At 31.7% G+C, this 22,680-nt stretch overlaps 2 protein-coding genes across 2 annotated transcripts in view; one reads left to right on the top strand and one right to left on the bottom strand.

The window, feature by feature from the left end:
- The first annotated feature begins 2,265 nt into the window (after window positions 1–2,265).
- The window catches only part of Mnr (Membrane-bound Notch regulator), an 83,724-nt gene continuing 63,309 nt past the window's right edge, over window positions 2,266–22,680 (top strand). The window contains exon 1 of the mRNA XM_077430076.1: window positions 2,266–2,269. The gene's annotated coding sequence lies outside the window, so the exon portion shown is untranslated. The remainder of the gene's footprint in view (window positions 2,270–22,680) is intronic.
- On the bottom strand, window positions 14,737–21,765 carry LOC143911252 (serine protease snk-like). The gene is made up of 9 exons (XM_077430074.1): window positions 21,499–21,765; window positions 21,300–21,422; window positions 20,691–20,789; window positions 20,527–20,624; window positions 20,330–20,457; window positions 20,090–20,251; window positions 19,839–19,933; window positions 18,779–18,939; window positions 14,737–16,002 (listed from the first exon to the last, which is right to left on the bottom strand). Exons 1-9 carry the CDS (start codon window positions 21,590–21,592, stop codon window positions 15,826–15,828), a joined length of 1,137 nt encoding a protein of 378 aa, XP_077286200.1. The 5' UTR covers window positions 21,593–21,765; the 3' UTR covers window positions 14,737–15,825.

Genomic DNA, 22,680 nt, shown 5'->3' with positions numbered 1-22,680 from the left:
CTTTTCATATTTTAATATCAATTCTGAATTCCACCCATTCCTTATGCAAATATTCCGAATAATTTAAAATATGAACGAGATAAAATTTATCGCTCATACTTTGAAATTTATTAATCTTCATTATACATAATAATAGTTTAATTCTGACATTTTTGGGAACGTAATTTTAATTAAATTTTATTAACAAAATATAATATATTTCCATGATTCCTACATGATAATATGTTATCGACATCTTTGTACATATACATTTAGCAACCATTTCTCTGTCGTAGAGATCGTTGCTTACGCAATTTGTTCTGTAGCTTACAATTTTACAGCTTAGGTTGTATTATGTCCATAATTCAGATTATGATTATATAATTACTTTGCCAATTCTAAGAAAATTTTAACAATTAAATCCACTAAATTCTAAAATAAATTTTATTGTGGTTATTTAATGTAAGTAATAAATATTATTAACATATTTTTCCCAGCTTTCTTCAAAATTTCATATTTAAATACAGTCAATATTACATTGATCCACTTGAAATATCTACCTGCTAATGTTTCGTTAGAAAAAATCGTTGGGATTGTTTTACGACAAATTGGCCAACTAATTGACCAGCGCACAGAGTGGTATTTGGACTCAAAAGCTGGCCAAAAATCAAAATTTTAAACTTTCACAAATTGAGTTTATGTTGAGGTCCCAAAGCATGTAGATAAATATGACACTAAGTTACGTTCACTAGCCAAATACGTTTATTTTATTTTATTTATTTTTTACAAATATACCAGGAAGGCTTAACAGGTAAACCCCAAATGCGCCTTCCTGGTCCACATAATTATTACATAGATACATGTAAATCTAAATAATATCTGACATCTATGATCAGTATACATATATTACAAATATCGTATTAATACGATAAATAACGATGAATAACTTTCATGTAACAATACGAATTTTATGTTCGATAAACAACCACAGAGACATCTATGGTGAGCAATATGACGAAACCTAAGATATAACAATAACTAAAGGTTCGCAACAGAAAATTGGGAAGGAAACGCCAATTTTACAGGAATCGTTTCAATGAAAATCAAAAAAATTGGCAAATTCTGATAAGAAACGATCGACCTAGACAAACCAAGGTCTGGCCAACAGCGAGACTTAGCGGGGAATCGAACTCGTAACATCAAGTACGAAATAATTCAACATTCACCACTAGACCACGCTGCTGGCTATTTTTTATTTGCTAGTTTGTTTTTGTTCGTGGAATTTTGTTGTTAAACAACAATTCCTTGTGATTTTTTTTATGTTAAAAGTATTTTCAGTGGAAAAACTTATTATAGAAGTTAAATAAAAAGATATTTAAATTAGATTAAACTAAGTTTCTTTCCTTTTAAAATTTTATTTTACATGTTTCGACCTGTCAACACACACTACTATTTTCACTTAGGTTTTATATACTTGTTTGAACAAATTGATGTTTTTAAACGTATTGTGCTTATTTTACCCGAATCAAATTTATGTGATATAAAACTTTGAAATATCTACTTTTATTCTAGTAAAGCAAATTTTGCTCGAATATGCACATAAATAATCAATAACAATTAAGCGTATTTTAGAACTCCAATTTTTTACTTATTTTCATTCTTTATTTATATTCCAGTTTCTGAGAATTCTGTCATGTCTCTGACCCGAAAACATCTACATGATATAATAAGAGGAAGCACATAAAGGCTTTTTATTCAAAAATTCAAAGATTTACAAGAAAAAAACTAGTAATTGTTACAAAGTGCCCTCCTGCGAATTTCAAAACATTATCAACAATTTCTGGTAAAAAACGTGAAAAAATATTAAAGCGTTTCACTGCATAGAGAAATAAATGGTATACCGACTGTATTCAGACGATTGGTTTACATTAGAAATACATTTTCATTTAAGATATATCCTACAATTGTGTAAACTCTAGTTTGTGAAAACAAACTTCTCAAATTTCCTTTCGACATTCCAATATATATCGTCCAAGTGTCTTCGAAATATAAACATTCCAACTCGCTCGAGTTCATTTGACCTCTACAATACTCTTTCGTACATTCCACATGATATGATACCATCCGAATTTGACCGACCAGTATTTCAGATGAAAACAGGACCATTGGGAGGGGGGGGGTTGGGATGGGGTATTATTATGTTAGGCATCAGTCAAAATCAGAGCCAAAGGAAAGGGAGTATGAGAATGAGGAGTGGGGTAATATCCGTTACCGGTTTCGCGACTGTCAAGTTACGTACGGAGGCTTTTGTAAAGTTTCCCCCATGTTAATTGAACTAAAATCTAATTCGGCCGACAAAGGGTGCTTTGCTCCCCCCCACAACTTTGGTAATTAGCCATGGTAATACATTCATGGAATGTGCTGAAGAACACTTGTCGGCTGCTGCCGGCGCGCACCTCCGGCTTAATTCTCTTAATTTTTGGCCGCCCCCAACCACCCACCCTCCTGCTACACCCCCGTGTGGTGAAATTGTGACAATTTTAACCCTTTCCCCTTCATCGCTTCCCCCCCTCTTTGTGCCGTAGCTCGTCTTTATTTCCCACAGTGGTCCTTATCGTCGCGAGTGCGGTATCGCAGTCGAAACTTCACAATGCGCGCATTATTTTAATAACGTAGATGGAAAGAGTGGAGAAATTCGAAAGCTTTCGGAACAATTTACCCCTGTAATGATGTTTGATAACTGTGAAGGTGTGTAATGCGTTTATTTGATAATAGTTTAAATCTATTAACGGTGTCGCAATGATTTGCGCAAATCAGTTATCTATTATTGAAACATTACCTACATAGTTCGTGATGAACTTATGTTAACATTTAGCTTGAAGGGTTTGAGCTAATCTGGTAATGACAATCAAATAAAATTATGTGTAAGTCAAATAAATTTGTGAATATCTGAATGTCTTGGTTAGATTTAATAGTTTCTGTATTAAGAAATAAATAGTAAAATCGAATTAACTAATCAACTTACATTCATATTTGTTTTTTGCTCCTTGCTTTTTAATTTCGCAATTCTCTTTGATCAAAATATAATGTTCATCGAATCATATATTTTTCTCGAAATTGAAGATTTTTTACATATGTATGTATGCTATAATTTCCAAATTTAATTTGATTTTTTTTTACTTTATTTAAAAAGAAACATTGTTCTTCGCGCTTTTATTTAAAATATGTATGCGAAATATTTGATTTGATAATGCAATTATGCATAATATAATATTGATTAAACTGATAATATTATAAATTATATATGTATATAGGTTTTTGTAGTTTATTGTATTCTTATATTATAAAAAGGTTAGGTTGGGTTAGATTTTTTGAACTTAATTAAAAAAAAACATTGTGCTTCGCATTTTTTATTTAAGTTCTTTATTAAAAATATTTACGAAATCTTTGATTTGATAATGAAATTATTTATAATATTTAAACATTAAACTGATAATATTATAAATAGGTTTTTTTTATATTTTATGGTATTTTTAGATTATAAGTATGAAGGTTAGGTTAAGTTACATTTTTTGAACTTTATTTAAAAAAAAATTGAATTCTAATATCAAGTTTAATATTTAAATTATTTATGAAATCTTTGATTTCATTATACAATTTTGGATAATTACAAGGTTTTATATTTACACATTAAACTGTTAATATTATAAATAGGTTAATGTATTTTTTGATTATAAATAGATTAGATTAGGTAGAGTTAGGCTAGGTTAGATTTTTTCAACTTAATTTTAAAAGAAACATTGTGCTTCGCATTTTTATTTAAATTATTTATTTAAAATATTTAATTTGGTAATGCAATAATTAAGCATAATATTTACACATTAAACCGATATTGGTTTATAATATTTTATTGTATTTTTAGATTATAAATAGGTTAGGTTTTCTGCATAGTATATATATAAATATTAACATTAAAATAAATGGATCAAAGAGTAGTAGAATAGATCGAATAGAAGATATATAGTGACCACGTATCATAAACAATATAAAAATCAAAACATCCAGCTCGCTAATCAATTCTACTCACCACTTGAATTCAAATAGAAAATATGAAAAAAAAAACCAAACACGTGTTTTTTTTACTCACCTCCATTAAATAAATGCTCAAAGTATAATATACAAATAAATAAGCTCGCGACAGTTTTTGCTCATAAATATCATAATATATGTACCTCTAAAGCGGAACTTCGATTTCTATTACACGATACATCTATATACATACGTACATTGTATATAATATGTGTAGTCTTCCACCTAACTTCGTTACCGAACAAAATCCTAAAACTTCGATAGTCATAAATTTTATCCGATCATTGTAAAACGTCAGCTCGAATAAAGTCCTAAAAAAGAACAAAGAATGAAGCTAAAGCCATATAATTTGGTGCATCATAAAACGCCGACATTTCGGATTTGCACCACACTACACAGTTAAGTACAACGTACGATCTTGCTCCATTTTCATCTTCATCATCCCAAAAGTTACCAGGTGCTCGAACGTGTTGGAACAATGTAATATTTAAAAGAAGTACCCGGCAACCTGTCACGCTCTCTTACAATAATTCGTCTTTGACTTAAAGCCAACCGAGCATCACTATCCCCTTTTATCTTTGCGGCCTATATTTTTAAATAAAATCAAATTTAACATTAAATATTCCTTTAAATATAACTAAAGAATCATAATATATTTATATTGTCTCTTATCTAATATATAATTTCAAAAGAGACTTTGTATAGAGACGTTGGTTCGTAGACGACACATTCGATTTATTTAGTTTTTCTATTCATAGGCACCGCTTCAAAGGATTTGAAATCCCCGGGGGTGAAGACCTAGGGGGCAAAGTCATAGGGAGCAAAGCCCTAGGGAGGCAAAGCCCTAGGTGGCGAAGGCTCCGGGGGCGCAGACGCCGGATTCTGGTATGCATATAATTACGAAAGAAAGAGTAGATGTTTCTTTTTCCGTGACGATCAATTTAATAGAAAAAAACAAATGAGTATTCAAATAAATTTAATAAAATGTTTACTATTAGATTAGTCATGCTTAAGCGGTTTATATTACAAATACTGAGCGAAGCCGGGTATGTACATATGTATATGTATGTCACAGTGAAATTATATTTCAAGGGAAAATAAATTTTTACTGACGTTTCGGTAAAATCATAAAGCCTTGTAAAGAGACCTCTGTCTCTTTCGCGCGCATGTGCTTAAGTATGAGAACGCGCCAACTTTCGGTAACAGACTTATAATATAGTGATGGACTCGATGAAAATTTCAGGATGTATTATAAGTAAAATCTACCTACATTTAAACAATATAAAACACTAATAGAAAAAAATTCATTACAAATTCATAACAATGCATTGAGAATTAATAATTGAATATATATAAAATTAATTTCGTAAGTCTGAATGTACATTACGAAATCTGAATGTATATATGTTACAGTGAAAGCATATTACAAGTGAAAACATATTTTCACCAATTCAATTCAGTGAAAATGTATCAAACAATAAATTTACAACGTTTAACTCTGTAAATTTAACGCTAACAACCCAATATTAAATGAATAGGGCCACCCCTAACATAACCTAATCTATCCTAACCCTTAAATAATACCAACCCTAACAATCTAATCTTAAATGAATAAAACCAACCCTGAAAATGTAACTGGTTATGATTTCACTGAAACGTCAGTGAACATATAATTTCACTGTAAAATATATACTATAGGCTACCAGTATTTCCTGCAGTGAAAAATAGTCTCACGAGCATTTAGCGCCATCTATTGAAATTCAATTAATTATTTTTTCTATCAGTGTTTTATATTGTTTATATGTAGGTAGGTAGGTAGATTTTACTTATAATACATCCTGAAATTTTCATCGGGTCCATCATTATACTACAGGTCTGTTACCCAGAGTTGGCGCGTTCTCATACTCACACATGCGCGCGAAAGAGACAGAGCGTCTTTTTACAAAGCTTTATGATTTCGCTAAAACGTCATTGAACATATGTATATTTTCAATTGAAATATAATTTCACTGTGACATACATACATATATGTACAGCCATCAGTATGACTCGGTGGTTGCGTTCTGTTTAGCACCGACAGGTTACCGGGTTCCATCCCGTGCTAATATTTAATTCTGCTGGTCAGACTTGGATATAAGTGACTCCAATTCGATCGTTTCCTATCGGAATTTTCTGATTTTTAATTGTTGAAACGGTTCCTCCATCAAATTGGCAAAAATCATCTTACCCGCTGTCACAAATATATGAATTTGATTTATGTACAATATGTTGTTGTACATAAATTAGTGCTGTGCCCGTTGATATTAAGCCAGTCGTATGGCTTAATGGTAGCGTGTATGTTTAGTACCAAGTGATCAGTGGGGTCGATCCGCCATACTGCTGGTTAGATTTGGGGGTATTTGTGACTCCAAATCGATCGTTTATTATCAGAGTTTGCCAATTTTATCGCATCATTGTTGAAACGGTTCCTCAAAAATTGGCAAAAAATCATCTTTCCTATTGTCAAAAATCTTCTGTATTTATTGTGTGTGTATAATTTGTAATTAATTGTCCAGGAAGACGCATCGGGGTTTACCTGTTAGTCCTTCCTGGTAGGTATCTATGTAAAAATAAAATAAAATGTAATGTTTGCTATTTTATAATCAGCTGGTTTTTTTATTTCTTTTAAATTTAGAATTTCGCTTTAACTGTGGTGGTGTAATCCACGTGGCTTTTCCTGATGGGTAAAATGTGTGCGGTCCACAAGTGGAACTCCCAGCTAGAACTTTGTATTGTGATGAAGAGAGGATTATTTACGAGTGAACCTTAAGTAAGGAAGAGCTTTCGACACCATCTGCTCTTGACTTTTGCAAACTATCACCACCCAACAACCAATAAAACACCCCCAGTACGAATTATGTCCGCTGTTCGCTGTCCCACTTGCCCGTCCGACTCAATTTCTTCTTCCCTTGTCTGGAGTTTGAAATTTAACTCGAATCTACGCAATCTTTGAATACAACATTCCGTCTGTAGGGTATCTGATAAATATCTCCCACGCACAATTAGTAATTTAATTTATATGCATATATTTATATGTATATTCAGCACACATTGTATTGTATTGTATTGTACTCTAGTCGATTAGATGTACATATGTAGCATGAGATTTGAGAAAACCAACCATGCTATCGCTTTCGTGCAATGTGTTTTAAATATTGTAAGGACGTGAAGATAAATAATATATATAAAATGAAATAAAAAGAAATTTTTAAAAATGTAGTAATATATAAAAAAAAATTACACTGTTCGACACGAAAAATGGTTCAGAGACGAGATATGACTTTTCTTATAGATCTATACCCAGTAAATATGAATCTGGTAATAAAAAATGTTTGGCTCGAGATTCAGAGATATACATATGTATTTTTTAAATCGCGCGATATTTCTATATCTTGGTGTTGTTCGGTCGATGTCTCAAAATCCGTCAATTTTCTATTCAAAATCAATATTGGAATCTATATTCGGGTATTTTATTTTATTTGTAGTAATTTTCAGATTTTAAATCTCTCTAAGTAGTCGTCCAGTTCAAATCAAAAGTCAAAAGTACGTATTTTCACTTGGAATTTTTCGCACTGTAATACTATTTAATATTGAGTATTTTCTATTGAAACATGTTTATTGGGATAGTGTTCTAGCCACACTATTTATTGTTTTCGTTTAAAAGGGTTAATTGGAAATGTGCTGAATTTTAAATCGGTAAAATTGCGAATAAAATTGAGACTAATATTTACTCGTATTTACACGAATCTAAATTGAATTAATAGGGATAATATATTAAATTATCTTTATATGAGAATTAAATAAAATTCCACTTAGAAAATCAAATTTAGACTATTCTTGTGGATTAATAACAAAAATTTTTGTTAAAAAGTACTACAAATGAAAAATAAAATACCCGACTAAAGATTCCAATATTCATTTTGAACAGGAAATTGACGGATTTTGAGACATATGTATACCGAACAACACCAAGATATAGAAAAATCGCGCGATTTAAAAAACACATACATCTCCGAATCCGAAACCAACATTTTTTATTACCAGATTCGTGTTTACTGGGTATAGATCTATAAGAAAAGTCATATCTCGTCTCTGAACCAAAAAAAGAAGTCGTCATTTGTCGAACAGTGTTATCATTTGGTATGATTAAGATTTCAATCAAAATTATGCTCACGTGTTAAATTAATGTAATTAAATATATTACTCAAAGCCTTGGGTCAACAAAGGATGAAAAGATATAAAGGCGACCCAAGGTTTTAAGTAAAATATTTAATAGCTTTAACGAGTGAGTCAGAATTTAGCGCTTAAAATTTGGTCCTAAAACGTATTTACATATGTACGTATATCAGCATTATATTATAAACATATTAGCATTCATTATATAACCTATTGAGCTAAAAATATAATAAGAGATATTGAGGGCATATAATGCAAATTGTATGAGGTATAGTGTGAAAAATATAAAGTTATAGGCGTTTAAACAATAAATTAAAATCTGACAAAACGAGTGGGTGGCGGAAATTCAATCATATTGGCGGAAGTGATTTGATTTTATATCTGTGACCAAACCGTGCAAAATGGCAAAGTTTCAAACCGATCGGAATTATGTTGAAATATAGTCTGACCGATTAGCGAAGTGAAACTAATGATAAGCCTTGTAATAAATTTCCCCAAATATAAAATACATACGTATTCCATAAATAAATTAAAAAGAAGAGGTATGTAAGTAATAATATCAACAGCTTACGTATTTTATTTTTAAATTTTATTCATGTAAATATTTCAAAACACGAACTAAAAACTTACAAAAAATAATACGCACGAACAATGTTTTATTTCTTGACTAAAATGCAATGCGAAACCGAAACGAAATGTGATTGGCCATAGCAGGTCTACGTTTAAATATAAATACTAATCTACATATTTCAAATTTTACGTATTCAAAAGTCACACCCAACTGTACGAGCTTTCACAACATCATTATATAATACTTACGCATAGAGAGTTCATAGTATATGTATTTATGCTGTGAACTCCCTATGCACCAAATGCAAGCGTAAAATTTAAAGTCGTAAATTAAAGTGAGCTATAAATTGCGCAGCGCTCATTAAAACCAATATAACTCTCATAAATCGATGATTTATTAGCAATATTTTTGCTAAACCCCCCATCACTCCCCCTCGAAGAGCCCACCACTACCACTACTTCACCGGTCGTAAATTCGTCACGCCACTCGCTTTTCATGCTTTTCCCGCTTTTCCTACCCCCCTCCCTTACACTTGCTCCGGAATTAATTAATTCCGGCCATTTCCCAATATCGGCACTCATCCGCACGTCGGTATTTGAGCGGCGTCACCCCTTTTTTTCATCCCCTAATCTCCACCCTTTCCTCCCCTCCGTCCTGCACGTCTCATAATTGTAAAATACGCGCACTATCAGAATACCTAGCAAACGACTCGCCTTTCATACTAATAACTTTGGTGTAAGTACAGGGTGGTTTTAAATCAATCACCAATTTATGTAATACCTATGTGTATATATGTAAACATACATACATACATGTATGTTTACTTGAGGTGTGCGTGCATTCGCACGGCACATTTCAGGTGTTATTTCCTAACGCATGAGCGCTTTATGTGTTCTTGCGTTGTTGTTTATTTTGTACTTGCTTATGTACAGTGTGGTTTTTTTTATTAGAACAGTGATGTGCGGTCGTTCTTGTGCGATATTCATAAACAACCGTCTCGTTCTCCGACGAAACGGTCTCTTAGACTGTATTCATTGGGGGGGGGGTGGCCTCATGTTGAGGGCTTTAAGGATCAAATTCCTTGACCTTTAAAGCGGACTTAGAACTTACTTTAATTTGCCATATGACGAATTTTAGTTGCAAAATGACGAATTTGATTTGTAAAACGACGAATTTGATTTTTAAAACGACGAATTCGGTTTGTAAAACGACAAATTTGATTTGTAAAATGACGAATTTGAAGTTTAAAAACTGTAGGTATATAAAAATGCTCCGAAAATGTAAGATTATCAAAAATTTGTCATGCAAATTTATCCAAAGATGTCTCTGTGTTGAAATTATTCTAAAAATTGTATATCGATGTTTGTAACTGGATTGAAAGGCACATTGAGGTTTACCTGTTAGGCTTGCCTGGTATGAAAAATATAAATAAATAATATTTTACATTTAATGATTTATACATATTGAACACAATCTGCTTTAGGTCATCGACTTTAGAGGGTCTTCAATTAATATTATGTATTATTTGTATTATGAGCATTTATGAGAATTTTAAAAAGGTTTTTGAGCTCTTTTTCCTATTATGCTGTTCATTAACATTAGAATAATACAATACTATGATTACAAAGAAAATTAAATTAAAATTGTAAAATAGAAAATGATCAGTAGATCAGTAGCCATTGAAATAGATATAAGATGTATTGTGAACATAATTTCGTAATAATAATAAATCAGCTGATAACTAAAAATAAAACTATCACTGTTTGCTGGAACCACACTATAAAAAATGTGGCCTTGCTTTTTAGTTGGTGGAAAACTTATTCTAAATCATATTAACAATTAGATACAACATAACTTCTTATTGAATACTTATCTCGCAGATAACACTCAGTGAAGATATTTACTTTTAGCAGTGAGATGTCACATCTGACATATTTGGCCAAAAATCAATATATATCGTGTATTACCTTACAAGAAACAACACACCAAATTTGAATATTATATATATACATATGAGAGTTAAAACTATAAATATTTATATATTAGAGATAACGAGAACCTATAAAGTAAATTTTATAAAATATAGATTGAAAAAAGTTATAGGCGTTTAAACAATTAAAATCTGACATGGTGAAAAGTGAGAATAGTCTAAACAAACGCTGGATAAACGTCAAACACTTTTTCGATGGAGCGATTTCAAACGCGTCTTAAACGATATTTTTGCACCATCGTAATGGCAGAGGATACATTTACGTATATTGATGACCAAAATGAGCAATATGGCAAAGTATGAAAGCGATCGGATAAGAGGTAAATTGTAATCGTAAGTGAAACATAAAGGAGGTTTGTAAAAAAAATATATAAGCAGATAAAAAATCAAATTTTATATCCAGCTGGCCTGAATTAGTATATATGAAATATTTCTTACAAAATAACTAGCTCGATACACAACAAACTTTAGACATTGGCAACTGAAAAGCCGTGTACGTCTCAGCTGCGATTAACTAACAGTAAGCTGTATCTCATACACGGCATCATCAAAAGTCAAGTTTGTTTAAACTTTGCCTGCAATATATCCTTTCGTCGTAATAGTGAGGGATGCGGCAATATTTTCCGGAAGTGTATTAGCGATAATAAATGTTCACGTCGAGACATCTTGGCGAGTGTTCCGGCTAAAAGCTTTTTTAATAGAGCCTCGCGGGCTTATGGTGAGCACTAAGCTTTTTTCACACCTATTTTTCCAGTACTATGTATAGGAAACGCATCAAATTTTTCACTAAAGCTTTTCTAGTCTACCCATATATACTACATACATATATGTACGTATACTAAAGTTGTGTAAATATACGTAGCCCTGTCTCAAGAGGAAAATGTTGTTAAAAGTTCAACTGCTATTTTCTCTCTTGGTGGACAAGTGCAGCAAAATACCGCAGACGTGTAATTGCATTCGGAGATGCAGCTATGAAATTGTCTTACACGTTTGCAATGTGAACGACTGACATTTTTGACACCTCTTTATTTCCATTTTATTTTATTCTCTCGCGTTCATTGCAAGAGGTTAGAATAACATTACCAGTCGGCTCTTAATTGCTTCCTATATTATCTCAAAACAATCGATGAGTTCACTTCGAATCAATTTTCCATATTAAATTAACATCATATACGAATATATGCAAGTAGTACCCCCTATTTTTACTTTATCTATGTACGTAGTAACAATAGATGAAGTTTTGTGATCATGCGAAAATTCGAACTCGAGATTTTTTATATATATGTCACAGTGAAATTATATTTCAAGTAAAAATATACAACGTATATTCACTGACGTTTCTGTGAAATCAAAACCAGTCATATTTTCAGGGTTGGTTTTATTCATTTAAGATTAAATTTTTAGGGTTGGTATTATTTAAGGGTTATGATAGATTAGGTTAACCCTCCCTCGCCGAAGTGGGGTATGCAAGTGCCCCAATTTTTACGTTTTACGTAATAACCATGTGGTTTTCAAAGCTAATAACGAAAGTATAACATATTTTAGAAAACATCAGAAAAATAATACGAATATTTAAGAAGTCACCGGCGAAATATAAATTTTTACAAGAATGAAAAAATAAAATAAAAAATTTAAATTATTATTGGCTGTAAAAAAATATATACACAAAAAAAATGTTTTTTAAAAACATACCTCTTCTTTAATTTGTATATAAAATTATTATTTTGATTACAAATGCCAATAATTTTTTTTACTACCGCCATCTATGTATGTTTAAAACTAAAAACTGGATAAACGTCAGGCACTTTTCAGAAATTGAAATTTTTAAACGCTTAAACGATTTTTTTTCTCCATCTAATGGCGGAGGATACATCATATATATAAAGACGGTAATCTGTGTGTGTGTGTGTGTGTGTGTGTATGTTTGTGTCCTAACGCTCGCCGAACATAATGAACGAATCGATAAAAATCGATAAATTCATTTTTCGACGAGACGACTTTGTCGCGACTCGAACCGATCACCCCTCACTCAAATACCCTCTTATAGGTGTATTCAAGGTTGAGAGTTAACCAATTACGCCACGGTCCAATTTGAAATTCTCCTTTTTTTTTAAACATTAATTGAAAATTTTTGCTATCACCATATAAAAATACGTAATAAAATTATTTTATTTAGCGAGGTTTTGAACCATTTTTTTTATATATTTATTTTATTATATTTTATATTATATTTTGACGATATTCGAGAAAAAAATTGATTTCATTCACCGCGAGCGCCGGGAATCGAACCTCGGACCCTCCGATTCCAAACGCGATGTGCTCACGAGCCCGCGCCGCACGCCATATCCTCGTCCAGGATACGTGTTGAAAATACACATCATATGAATATGCATTTAATTTGTTATGTGTAATAATAATATTCAACGTTACGAGTTCGATGATCCTTTGTGTATAATCGGAAAATTTTACATTTTGTTAACTTTAATTAACATTTTGTTAACTTTAATTAACATTTTGTTAACGTTAACTTTAAGAATTGAAAATTATTACAAATAAAGAATTGAAAACTACATATCTATGAGAGTCTACGAAAATAACAGTTCCGGTTCCGGATTTTTTTTTAGGTTTATACGAGTATATAATAATTTTATACCCATGCGATGATGTTTCATCGGGCTATTCACTAGTTTACTTATATTGATGACCAAAATGAGCAATATAGCAAAGTATGAAAACGATCGGGTAAGAGGCAAATTTTTTCCTGAATTGTAATCGTAAGTGAAGCTAAAAGGAGGTATGTAATACAAACGAGGTGAAATTCAATGGCAACTATGATAATACGATTCATTCAAATATATGTATATTCCAATATTCGAATAGCTCTTGATTTACTATTGGATATTCGAATAGTTGAAGTCGACGAATATTTAGGATCCCTAGTCACAAGTCAAGGTCTGGCCAGCAGCAACCAGTGGGACTCAAACCCGTTACCATTATGTATGTTCGAAAGCATATATGCTAATCACTAGTCAACGCTGGTGGTTAATTATACCTATTCTAGAATTATGTCATCTTAGTGCATTGTCTACTTGCACCCACCTATGTAATTCGAAAGGGGTTGAGACTGTCAAAACGTATCTCCTTATCAGTCTCCCTTTTATCACAATTTATTACTGTTTATTTATTTCGCACCTTACCTTCTTGTATGTCTTATATTTTTCTTACTCTACCTTGGCTGTTTTTCTCTCCTTCACGGTGAATAAAGCGTAATTTTGCTTCAGACACGAGACTGTAATGCTCGCAGGCAAAGGTGTGCCGAGTAAACACGACTTACGACGCCGTTCTGAAGCTGTTTCGTTTTACGAGCAGACGCTGTAAAATTGTAGTCTCGATGAAAAAAGCAAAAAAAACTCATACGTATACATATATCGTATAAACAATCTAATAACTCCCAGATGGGACGAACAATAAGCGTTCTAGATTTGGTTACAGTCTATGTACATAGTTCAAACTAATATCGTATTGTTCTCAGAATATTCATAATATAATATTTACACGAAAAATAGCAAAACCGTAAAGTCTTGTTCAAACTTTAAATAGTGCTATTTGATAAATAAATTATTGATTTATATGAAATGGAGAATATTTGTAATAGATCTAGAATAGAACTTTGAACTTTTTTTTTATATATCAAAACCAAAAATATGTAGAAAGTTTTAACTTCAAAAGCCCATTTCGAAACTCCTGACGATATGTTCTATGGCACAATTTTTTTCTCCATAGTACTTTTCAATATTGTTTTTCTCTTTGAAACTTTCCCAAACAGCCATCGTCTTTCCTTTTCAAAATATAAAAATAATATGTCTTTATACCTCAGGTATAAACACAGATAATTTAAACATATGTATTTTACTACACAAAGATTGTCTTAAGTTAAAAATAATATTTATTTATCTATCTATGAGTAATATATTGAATTTTAAATAGGTTTTTGAACTTTTATCCTACATATGATGCTGTATATGCTTACATTAAAAAAAACCAATATATGTATATTTAAATAGTCTGTATAATAGATAACAACCACTGAATCAGTAGTTATTAGATAAGACCCTAAGTGAAACAATAAAACAATTAAAAAGCATTTAAAAATCAAAATCAAATTAAAAAAAAAGGAAATTTCTCGTTCGAGTATTTATAGTTATTACAAGTTGAAAGTTTTTTTTGTATTATAATCGTGCAAATTTTATTTTATTTTGTCACCGTTTGAGTCAAGACTAATTTTTAAAAATTAATCAATTTACAATATACATATAAGTGTATTTATAGTGGTAATTTATTTACAAATACATTCCAAACTTTTAGTCCTGATATGGCTTTTAATTTAATTTCCATTGAAAAATAAAACGGACGAATTAAAAATCGCTTTTTTATAAGATCAAAAACTTATAATTATTATGAGTTTAAAATAAAATCAAAATTAATTTAAAATCTCAATCAAATGTACTGTATATACGGAGCGAAATCTCTGTAGTGAATAGTTCTTCAGACGCAATATTAGTTCAAGACACTTCAATTTTATGATGAAAGTTCATCATCGATATAATAATTGGCAATTACCGACGCGGCAAAAACTTACTACGCTCGAACTGTGCGAGATTTGCTATGCGCGAAAATGTCACGGTAAATAACAATGGCAAGATCCTCCGCCGCGCGATATATTATTATAATAACACGAGTTAGCTAAAACTTTGCCTAATTGCCAATAAGTTGATTCTGCAAAACAACCATATATTGTTGTAGCGGCGATTGTGTTAACTTGTTCGTTGGTGAGCCGGAAATTTCCTATGAGTCATAATAATTATTAGGTGTATCTGTACTCCAAGTTGTTCTTGGGGTGTTTGTTCTCAGCGAACAATACGTGGGTGTTCGTACGATCCATCAATAAAAACTTTCCAATTATTAAACTCGAATTATAATTTCATACATTCTGCGGCCAAACAATAGGTTCTATCCAATCTATGTAAGAGCTTATTCTAGTGTAGACCGGTGGGGAATTCTCTCCTGCGCATCCTCCTCCAAATGACGTCACGCCTATCAGATGATGGGCACAGTTTTGATGTGGATCTAATATTTGCAAAGGACCTCCAGTATCACCCTGGAAAATCATATTTTAAAATTATTCATATTACATATGTATATTTCATTTATTTTGTAAAAAAATTCAGCGAAACTTATCGAAAGTTATCTCATAATAAAAGGTTAGTATTTAAAAAAGTTTTTTTTACCAGGGTTTAAATTTTTAAATCAGCTGATAACTAATAACTAAAAATAAAACTATCACTGTTTGATCTATGTACATATATTAAGCCTGTATTGGTTAGAAAGTTTGTTTTGATTTGAGGTTATGGGTTAAACGTCATTCTGTCAGATTCACTGAACAGTGTTGCCACCCTGCATAAAGGCCGGTGTGGCAACACCCAAGACCGTTGGCTCAGCAAGCCTCCACAAAACTATAAATATTTATATATTAGAGATAACGAGAACCTACAAAGCAAATTTTATAAAATATAGAGTGAAAAAAGAAAAAGTTATAGGCGTTTAAATAATTAAAATTTGACAGCGAGCTGGCAGGGCGAAAAGTAATGAAACTACCGATGTGAATGATGAATTTGACAGATAAACGTAATACATATGTAATACGATGCAGTATTTTCAAACGTGTCTAATACGATATTTTTTCACCATCGTAATTGCGGATGATACCTTAACTTATATTGATGACCAATATGAGCAATATGGCAAAGTATGAAAACGATCGGATAAGAGATAAGGGATATAAAAAATGACTGCTTACACGAAAACCATGTGAAACGTATAAGTGGTTAGTAAAAATGATAACATCTCATCCATCTCATATGATATATGTATTATATAATAATTATTTGACAATATTCATATTATTCACTTTAATGTATTATAGTATATGTATAATTAGAGGGCTACGGTCAGTTAGCTTTAGCTTTGTATAGCTGTTATCAGCTCATTACTAGTTCAGTGATGTGACCAGTTGCACTGCGCGACACGACCGGCAGCCCGTCATTCTGTCAGATTCACCGAACGGTGTTGCCACCCTGCATAAAGGACGATGTGGCAACACCCAAGACCGTTGGCTCAGCAAGCCTCCACAAAACTATACATATTTATATATTAAAGATAACGAGAACCTATAAAGCAAATTTTATAAAATATAGAGTGAAAAAAGAAAAAATTATAGGCGTTTAAATAATTAAAATTTGACAGCGAGATGGCAGGGTGAAAAGTAATGAAACTACCGACGTGAATGATGAATGTCACCGTGTATTACGATGCAGTATTTCAGTAGAAAAGGGATATTCGCCAAGAAAACGCTGAGGCGAGCGCAGTGGGCGAACAGTGCCACTGAACATTTTGGGCGATTAACGTCAGGCACTTTTTCGTGGGAGTTTTCAAACGCGTCTAACACGATATTTTTGCACCATCGTAATGGTGGAGGATCCATTTACTTATATTGATGACCAAAATGATCAATATGGCAACGATCAAGTATGAAAACGATCGGATAAGAGGCAAAATTTTTCTGAATTGTAATCGTAAGTGAAACATAAAAGAGGTTTGTAAAAAGCAATAATAGTATAGGATCTAGTAAATATTTATTATTTTTACTAAATACTAGTGCTGTTCCCATTGATTTCAACAGGTGGTTTATTGCATTTTTCCGACAAATTGGAATGGGAACGAGAACGAGAACGGGATCAGGAACGGGATTTACTTTATTTGGGATTTGCGTTATTGTGGCATTAAAACGCATGCCGGGTTCAGCTAGTATATGTATAAATACATATATAATGTAAGGTAAATTATTGGCACGCGCACGTATTAAAAGTAAAATATTGAGTGCGCGCATTACACGCTCGCCGATCCAGCCCATTCACACGTTTGAAGTGATGAATGAATGTGTGTGTGTGTATGTGTGTACGCTCTGACGATAACGGTGACGTCATCCGTTCCAAGTTAGGTGCTCAATATCAGGAGCACATGTCAGATGTTCCACACACCCCCCCCCCTCCCCCCACTTCCCCGCTACCCCGTTTTCCCGCGTGTCCTCGACACGATTGGTCGTCATGCCGGATGCTTAAAATGCACCCATTGGTCAGAATATATTGACGTTGATCTAATTAGTCAAACGTTTAGTGGACCACTTCACGCTGATTGGTTGTGCGCCTCGTTCGCGTTAATTTATTTTATTAAATATCTCTAGGCACAACATATACTCCTGGCATTCTAAAATTTGTTTTTTTTTAATCTCCATACTGGTCTACGCGTCCGCCACATACATACATACATCGCGTCCGTTTTTATATATATATATTATTATTATATTATATATTATTATTATATGAATGCATCAATGGTTCAATAACTGTGATCTTCATATACATAATATATGTATATAAATTTAAGCGGGATTAATGTTGATGAATTTTCCGTGATATTTACTATATGAAATTCAAGCCTGCATTAACATTTTGCAAATTTTTCTTATTTTAAAATATGATATATGTATATATGTACATATATGAATTTGAAAATAAAATTAGGAGGTCAAATTCAATGTGAAAAAATTCCAAATAAAAAATTTATACATAATGAATGTATTCACAGGCCTGAAAATGTTAATGTATTTTGATGCTGAAAGAAATTTTAATCTGGTATTTTATACGATGCTAATTAAACAAATACTTGAGAAGCCCCTTGAGATCTTCCATTCATATTTTTTGTGTAAAAAAAAATCTATTTTGTACGTACGTATTCTAAAAATAATGATACCATTCAAATATTCATAGACATAAATCAGTATGTCGTGATATATTATATTGTAAATTATTATATACCTGACACGAATAAGTTGAACCCATTGGATAACCGGCACAGATTTGCGAAGCGATTATCCCCTCTGGAAAAGGCTGTATAGGAAATTGATATTGCCTGATACATTGTTGATTATCGATTACCGGTACTGTGGCTTTCCTCAGTGAAGTTGAACTACCTTCAACTAAAAGAAAAAATCATAAATAAATATAAATAATAAAAAGAAATCGGATGTGACCAACCCATGTATTTGAGGAATATGAGACGGTTACAAAACAAAATTCGACGAATAAACATACAAATTGAGCGCAAATGTAGGGAAAAAGTTTTACTTCCGGTTGTCGAATTTTGTTCAAATTTTTTTTCTGTGAATAAAGAATACAATAAATTTTCAGCTTGATACGTTCAGGGGTGTGGACAGAATAGTGGCCACAACATTTTTGACTTTTCTAAGAGGAAAAAATCCCACTTCCGGTTTATTAAATTTAATGATTTTTTTTTTATTTTCATCACATTTATACAAAGATTATACTTGAATTTTTTTGTGAAGATCACATGTTTAAGCGGTTGAAAGAAATATTGGAACATAAATAGAACAGGAATAAACTGCCACTTCCAGTTAACGAATGCTCACCAAATTTTCTACATAGCTTGGCATTAAGCTTAAACTTCTAGATATCAAATTTCAGTTCAATAAACCAAAACCTTTCCCAGAAAAACATAAAAAATCTCGATTCTCTAGAGTAAAGGTATTACTTTCGGTTTTGGAAAAAATATTTAAAAAATATTAGGGTATAAAATTTATAATTTCTATTACATGTAAAAAAAGTCTGATTTGGTAAGCGGTTTGGGAGATAATTTAATTCAAAAACTTAGAAAAAGAGGACACCTACATATGAGGGGAGGTACTATTTTCGGTCAACTTAAAAATTTGAAAAAAAAGAAACATCGTATTGATAAGAATTTCAGTAACCGATACTGTGTCTCTAATCTCGAGTTCGAATTTTTGCATCATCACAAAACTTCATCTATTGTTATTACGTACATGTAAAAAGTAAAAATCATTAACAACGGGAAACTTACGAAAATCAATTCTTCCCCAGCCAGTAACGGTGGCATTGCTATTTCCAATATATGGATGGGGCCACAAACAAAGTGGATTAATAAAAATGCTTCGCCTGCAAATTACAAATAAAGCATTATTATCAGTAGTTATGTACATATGTAGATTCGTATTCATTGACTCATGACCTAGACCTTGTACTCGTACATTATACAAAATATTTACGCATACAGTTCGATACATATTATATATTATAAGCAATTGTAATTACTCAATCGGCGTCTCTAATCTCAGCAGAGCTAAATCATGATATCTAATTGGAGGCTGGTATTGTGGATGGTTGATGATTTGAGAGATCGCAACATCTTTAAGGTGACCTCGTGTTGTCGACGTCAAGTTAACACTGCCCATTCTAACAACAGTTGGCTGATGACTGTAAATTAATAATAAAAAATCGAATGATCATAATATTTAAATACAGTTAAATAATGCACAGTAAAAATTTAACAACCTGGAAAGACGTGAATCTTGCAGAGACGTGCAATGTGCAGCTGTCAGTACGAAATTTTCACTAACTAGAGAGCCCTCACAACCCCACAAATATCCATTACTATTAATCAAAGGCCAACCTATAGCGACCTGAAAATTGATACATTATAGAGCTAAGGTTTTATTTTATGATATTTATTACTAAAAAAAAATTAAAACCATATGTGGATATTCCGTAATCTTAGTTGTACCCGAGAGATGTCTTGCGAAACGGTTGTTCTTTAACAGAGTCTTACAATTTGAATATTGTCTACATTCTGTAAATTTTAAACTAATTTATATCATGCTGTAGTAATTTTATAAATATAATATAATATACGCACTGTTTTGGCTTATCTTTTCGATGATAAACACTCTCGTTTCCGTGCCTTGATTTTGAACGTTAATTACACCGGTCGGACAACACACTATGGGCTCTCGATCTAAATTTAAATACGTCATTATTAATTTTTTTTATTTTATTTATACAAAGATATATACCAGGAAGGCTTGAGAGGAAGACCCCAATGCGCCTTCCTGGACAATTAATTACAAACATTTTATTATTACATAAATCACTGTATTTCCAGAACCTGAATAACACGAAATAAAGATTAATTAATTAATTAATTAATTACAGAATAAATCCATTGAGACATCTATGGATTTAGATTTCGAACATAATTTTTACAAATTATAGACACAATAAATACAGAAGATTTGTGACAACAGGAAAGATGATTTTTAGCCAATTTTGAGGAACCGTTTCAACAATGATCAGATAAAATTGGCAAACTCTGATAAGAAACGATCAATTTGGAGTCACAAATACCCCCAAATCTAACTAGCAGTATGGCAGATCGAACCCACTGATCACTCGGTGCTTAAAATACACGCTACCATTAAGCCATACTGCTGGTGAATTATATTTTATTATTAAATTGAATTTATACCGTTAAAACCGCATGTTATGGGTTTAACAGCGTCGTATCTCAAACGGTCTAGAGCAAATTGACAGTTGCTACTGGATTTGCATATGCCTGGATTTCCATCGTAAGATTTGCAAACATCACCTTCTGTATTATGAAATTTATAATGTTGAGTATTAAACAATATAATTATTCACTTTTCGGCTTGGATCATTCACTATACCGTATAAGCACGTCACAATCGGCAAAATTAACACCAAAAAAGATGTGATTTTACACATTGTAAAATATATACGTGTGTGTAATTTACATGGCATCGTGTTTAAGTAAATAATTTAAAATTTCAATTTTCGTTTGAGTATATTTTTTTTTCTATAAGAGACGCTGTTGTGTTCGAGCAAACGCTAAAACGCGACTGAATGCGAAATCGAGGTCGCTTTACAAGATGTATCTATCAATTTCAAAAACCGGATTCTACCATAAAAATATTAAAAACGCATTTAATTGTTCAACGACTTTCAATCGTTTCGTTACCTTTTTATTTTTTAAATATATTACATATAATAAATAAGAATATTTTCGTAAATTATTATTAAATTTGTCGTTTTCATCCATGTGTTAGTTAACATTATAAACGCATGTTGAATAAACACTTGTTGAATAAACATGTACATACATACATACGAGTGTGTACACATATTCATACATACGTTGATACATCAAGGAAATATAACTTGACATACATATGTAATGTATATAATATTGTCACGTTTATTGGAAATTAAATATTCAACACAATTTTCATTTCTCGGTATATATTAAACCCACATATGAGGAAATGTTTCAGTAGAAAAATTAAACAACTACATTATTGCTAATTAATGTGATTTAATAATACATCGTTATCTACACAATTTCATTTTGCAAACACCTATTTAAGTCAAAACTCATTTACAAACAATAAAAATTTACAATTTCAAATGACAAATCATATCATCATATATATAATATATGTCTGTATATATTTATACATACATATATATCAGCAAGGCCTTACAGATAAACCCCAATGCGCCTTTCTGGTCAATTACAAACAATGCAGCATTTTTATTACACAAGTCGCTGAATTACGAGACACTAAAAACTCGAAAATTAACGAGACATCTATGAATTCTACATAAATTTTATTATACATTAATCATACTCAAATAGTGGTGACGTAGTAGGTAGGAAGGATTTTAGCCAATTTTTAATCGGGAACCGTTTCAAGAATGAAATCAGAGAAGAATGGCAAACTCGATAGGAAACGATCGAGCTGGAGTCACAAATATATGCAAGTCTGAGGACCAGCAGCATTACAAAAAGTACTCGGAATAAATTCTTTTCAATCGAGGTCAATCGGGAT

The sequence above is a fragment of the Arctopsyche grandis genome, chromosome 4 (genome assembly GCF_051622035.1).
Source record: "Arctopsyche grandis isolate Sample6627 chromosome 4, ASM5162203v2, whole genome shotgun sequence".
Lineage (NCBI taxonomy): Eukaryota > Metazoa > Arthropoda > Insecta > Trichoptera > Hydropsychidae > Arctopsyche > Arctopsyche grandis.
Note: the sequence above shows the minus strand (reverse complement) of the source record. Positions and strands in the feature narration are given on the sequence as shown.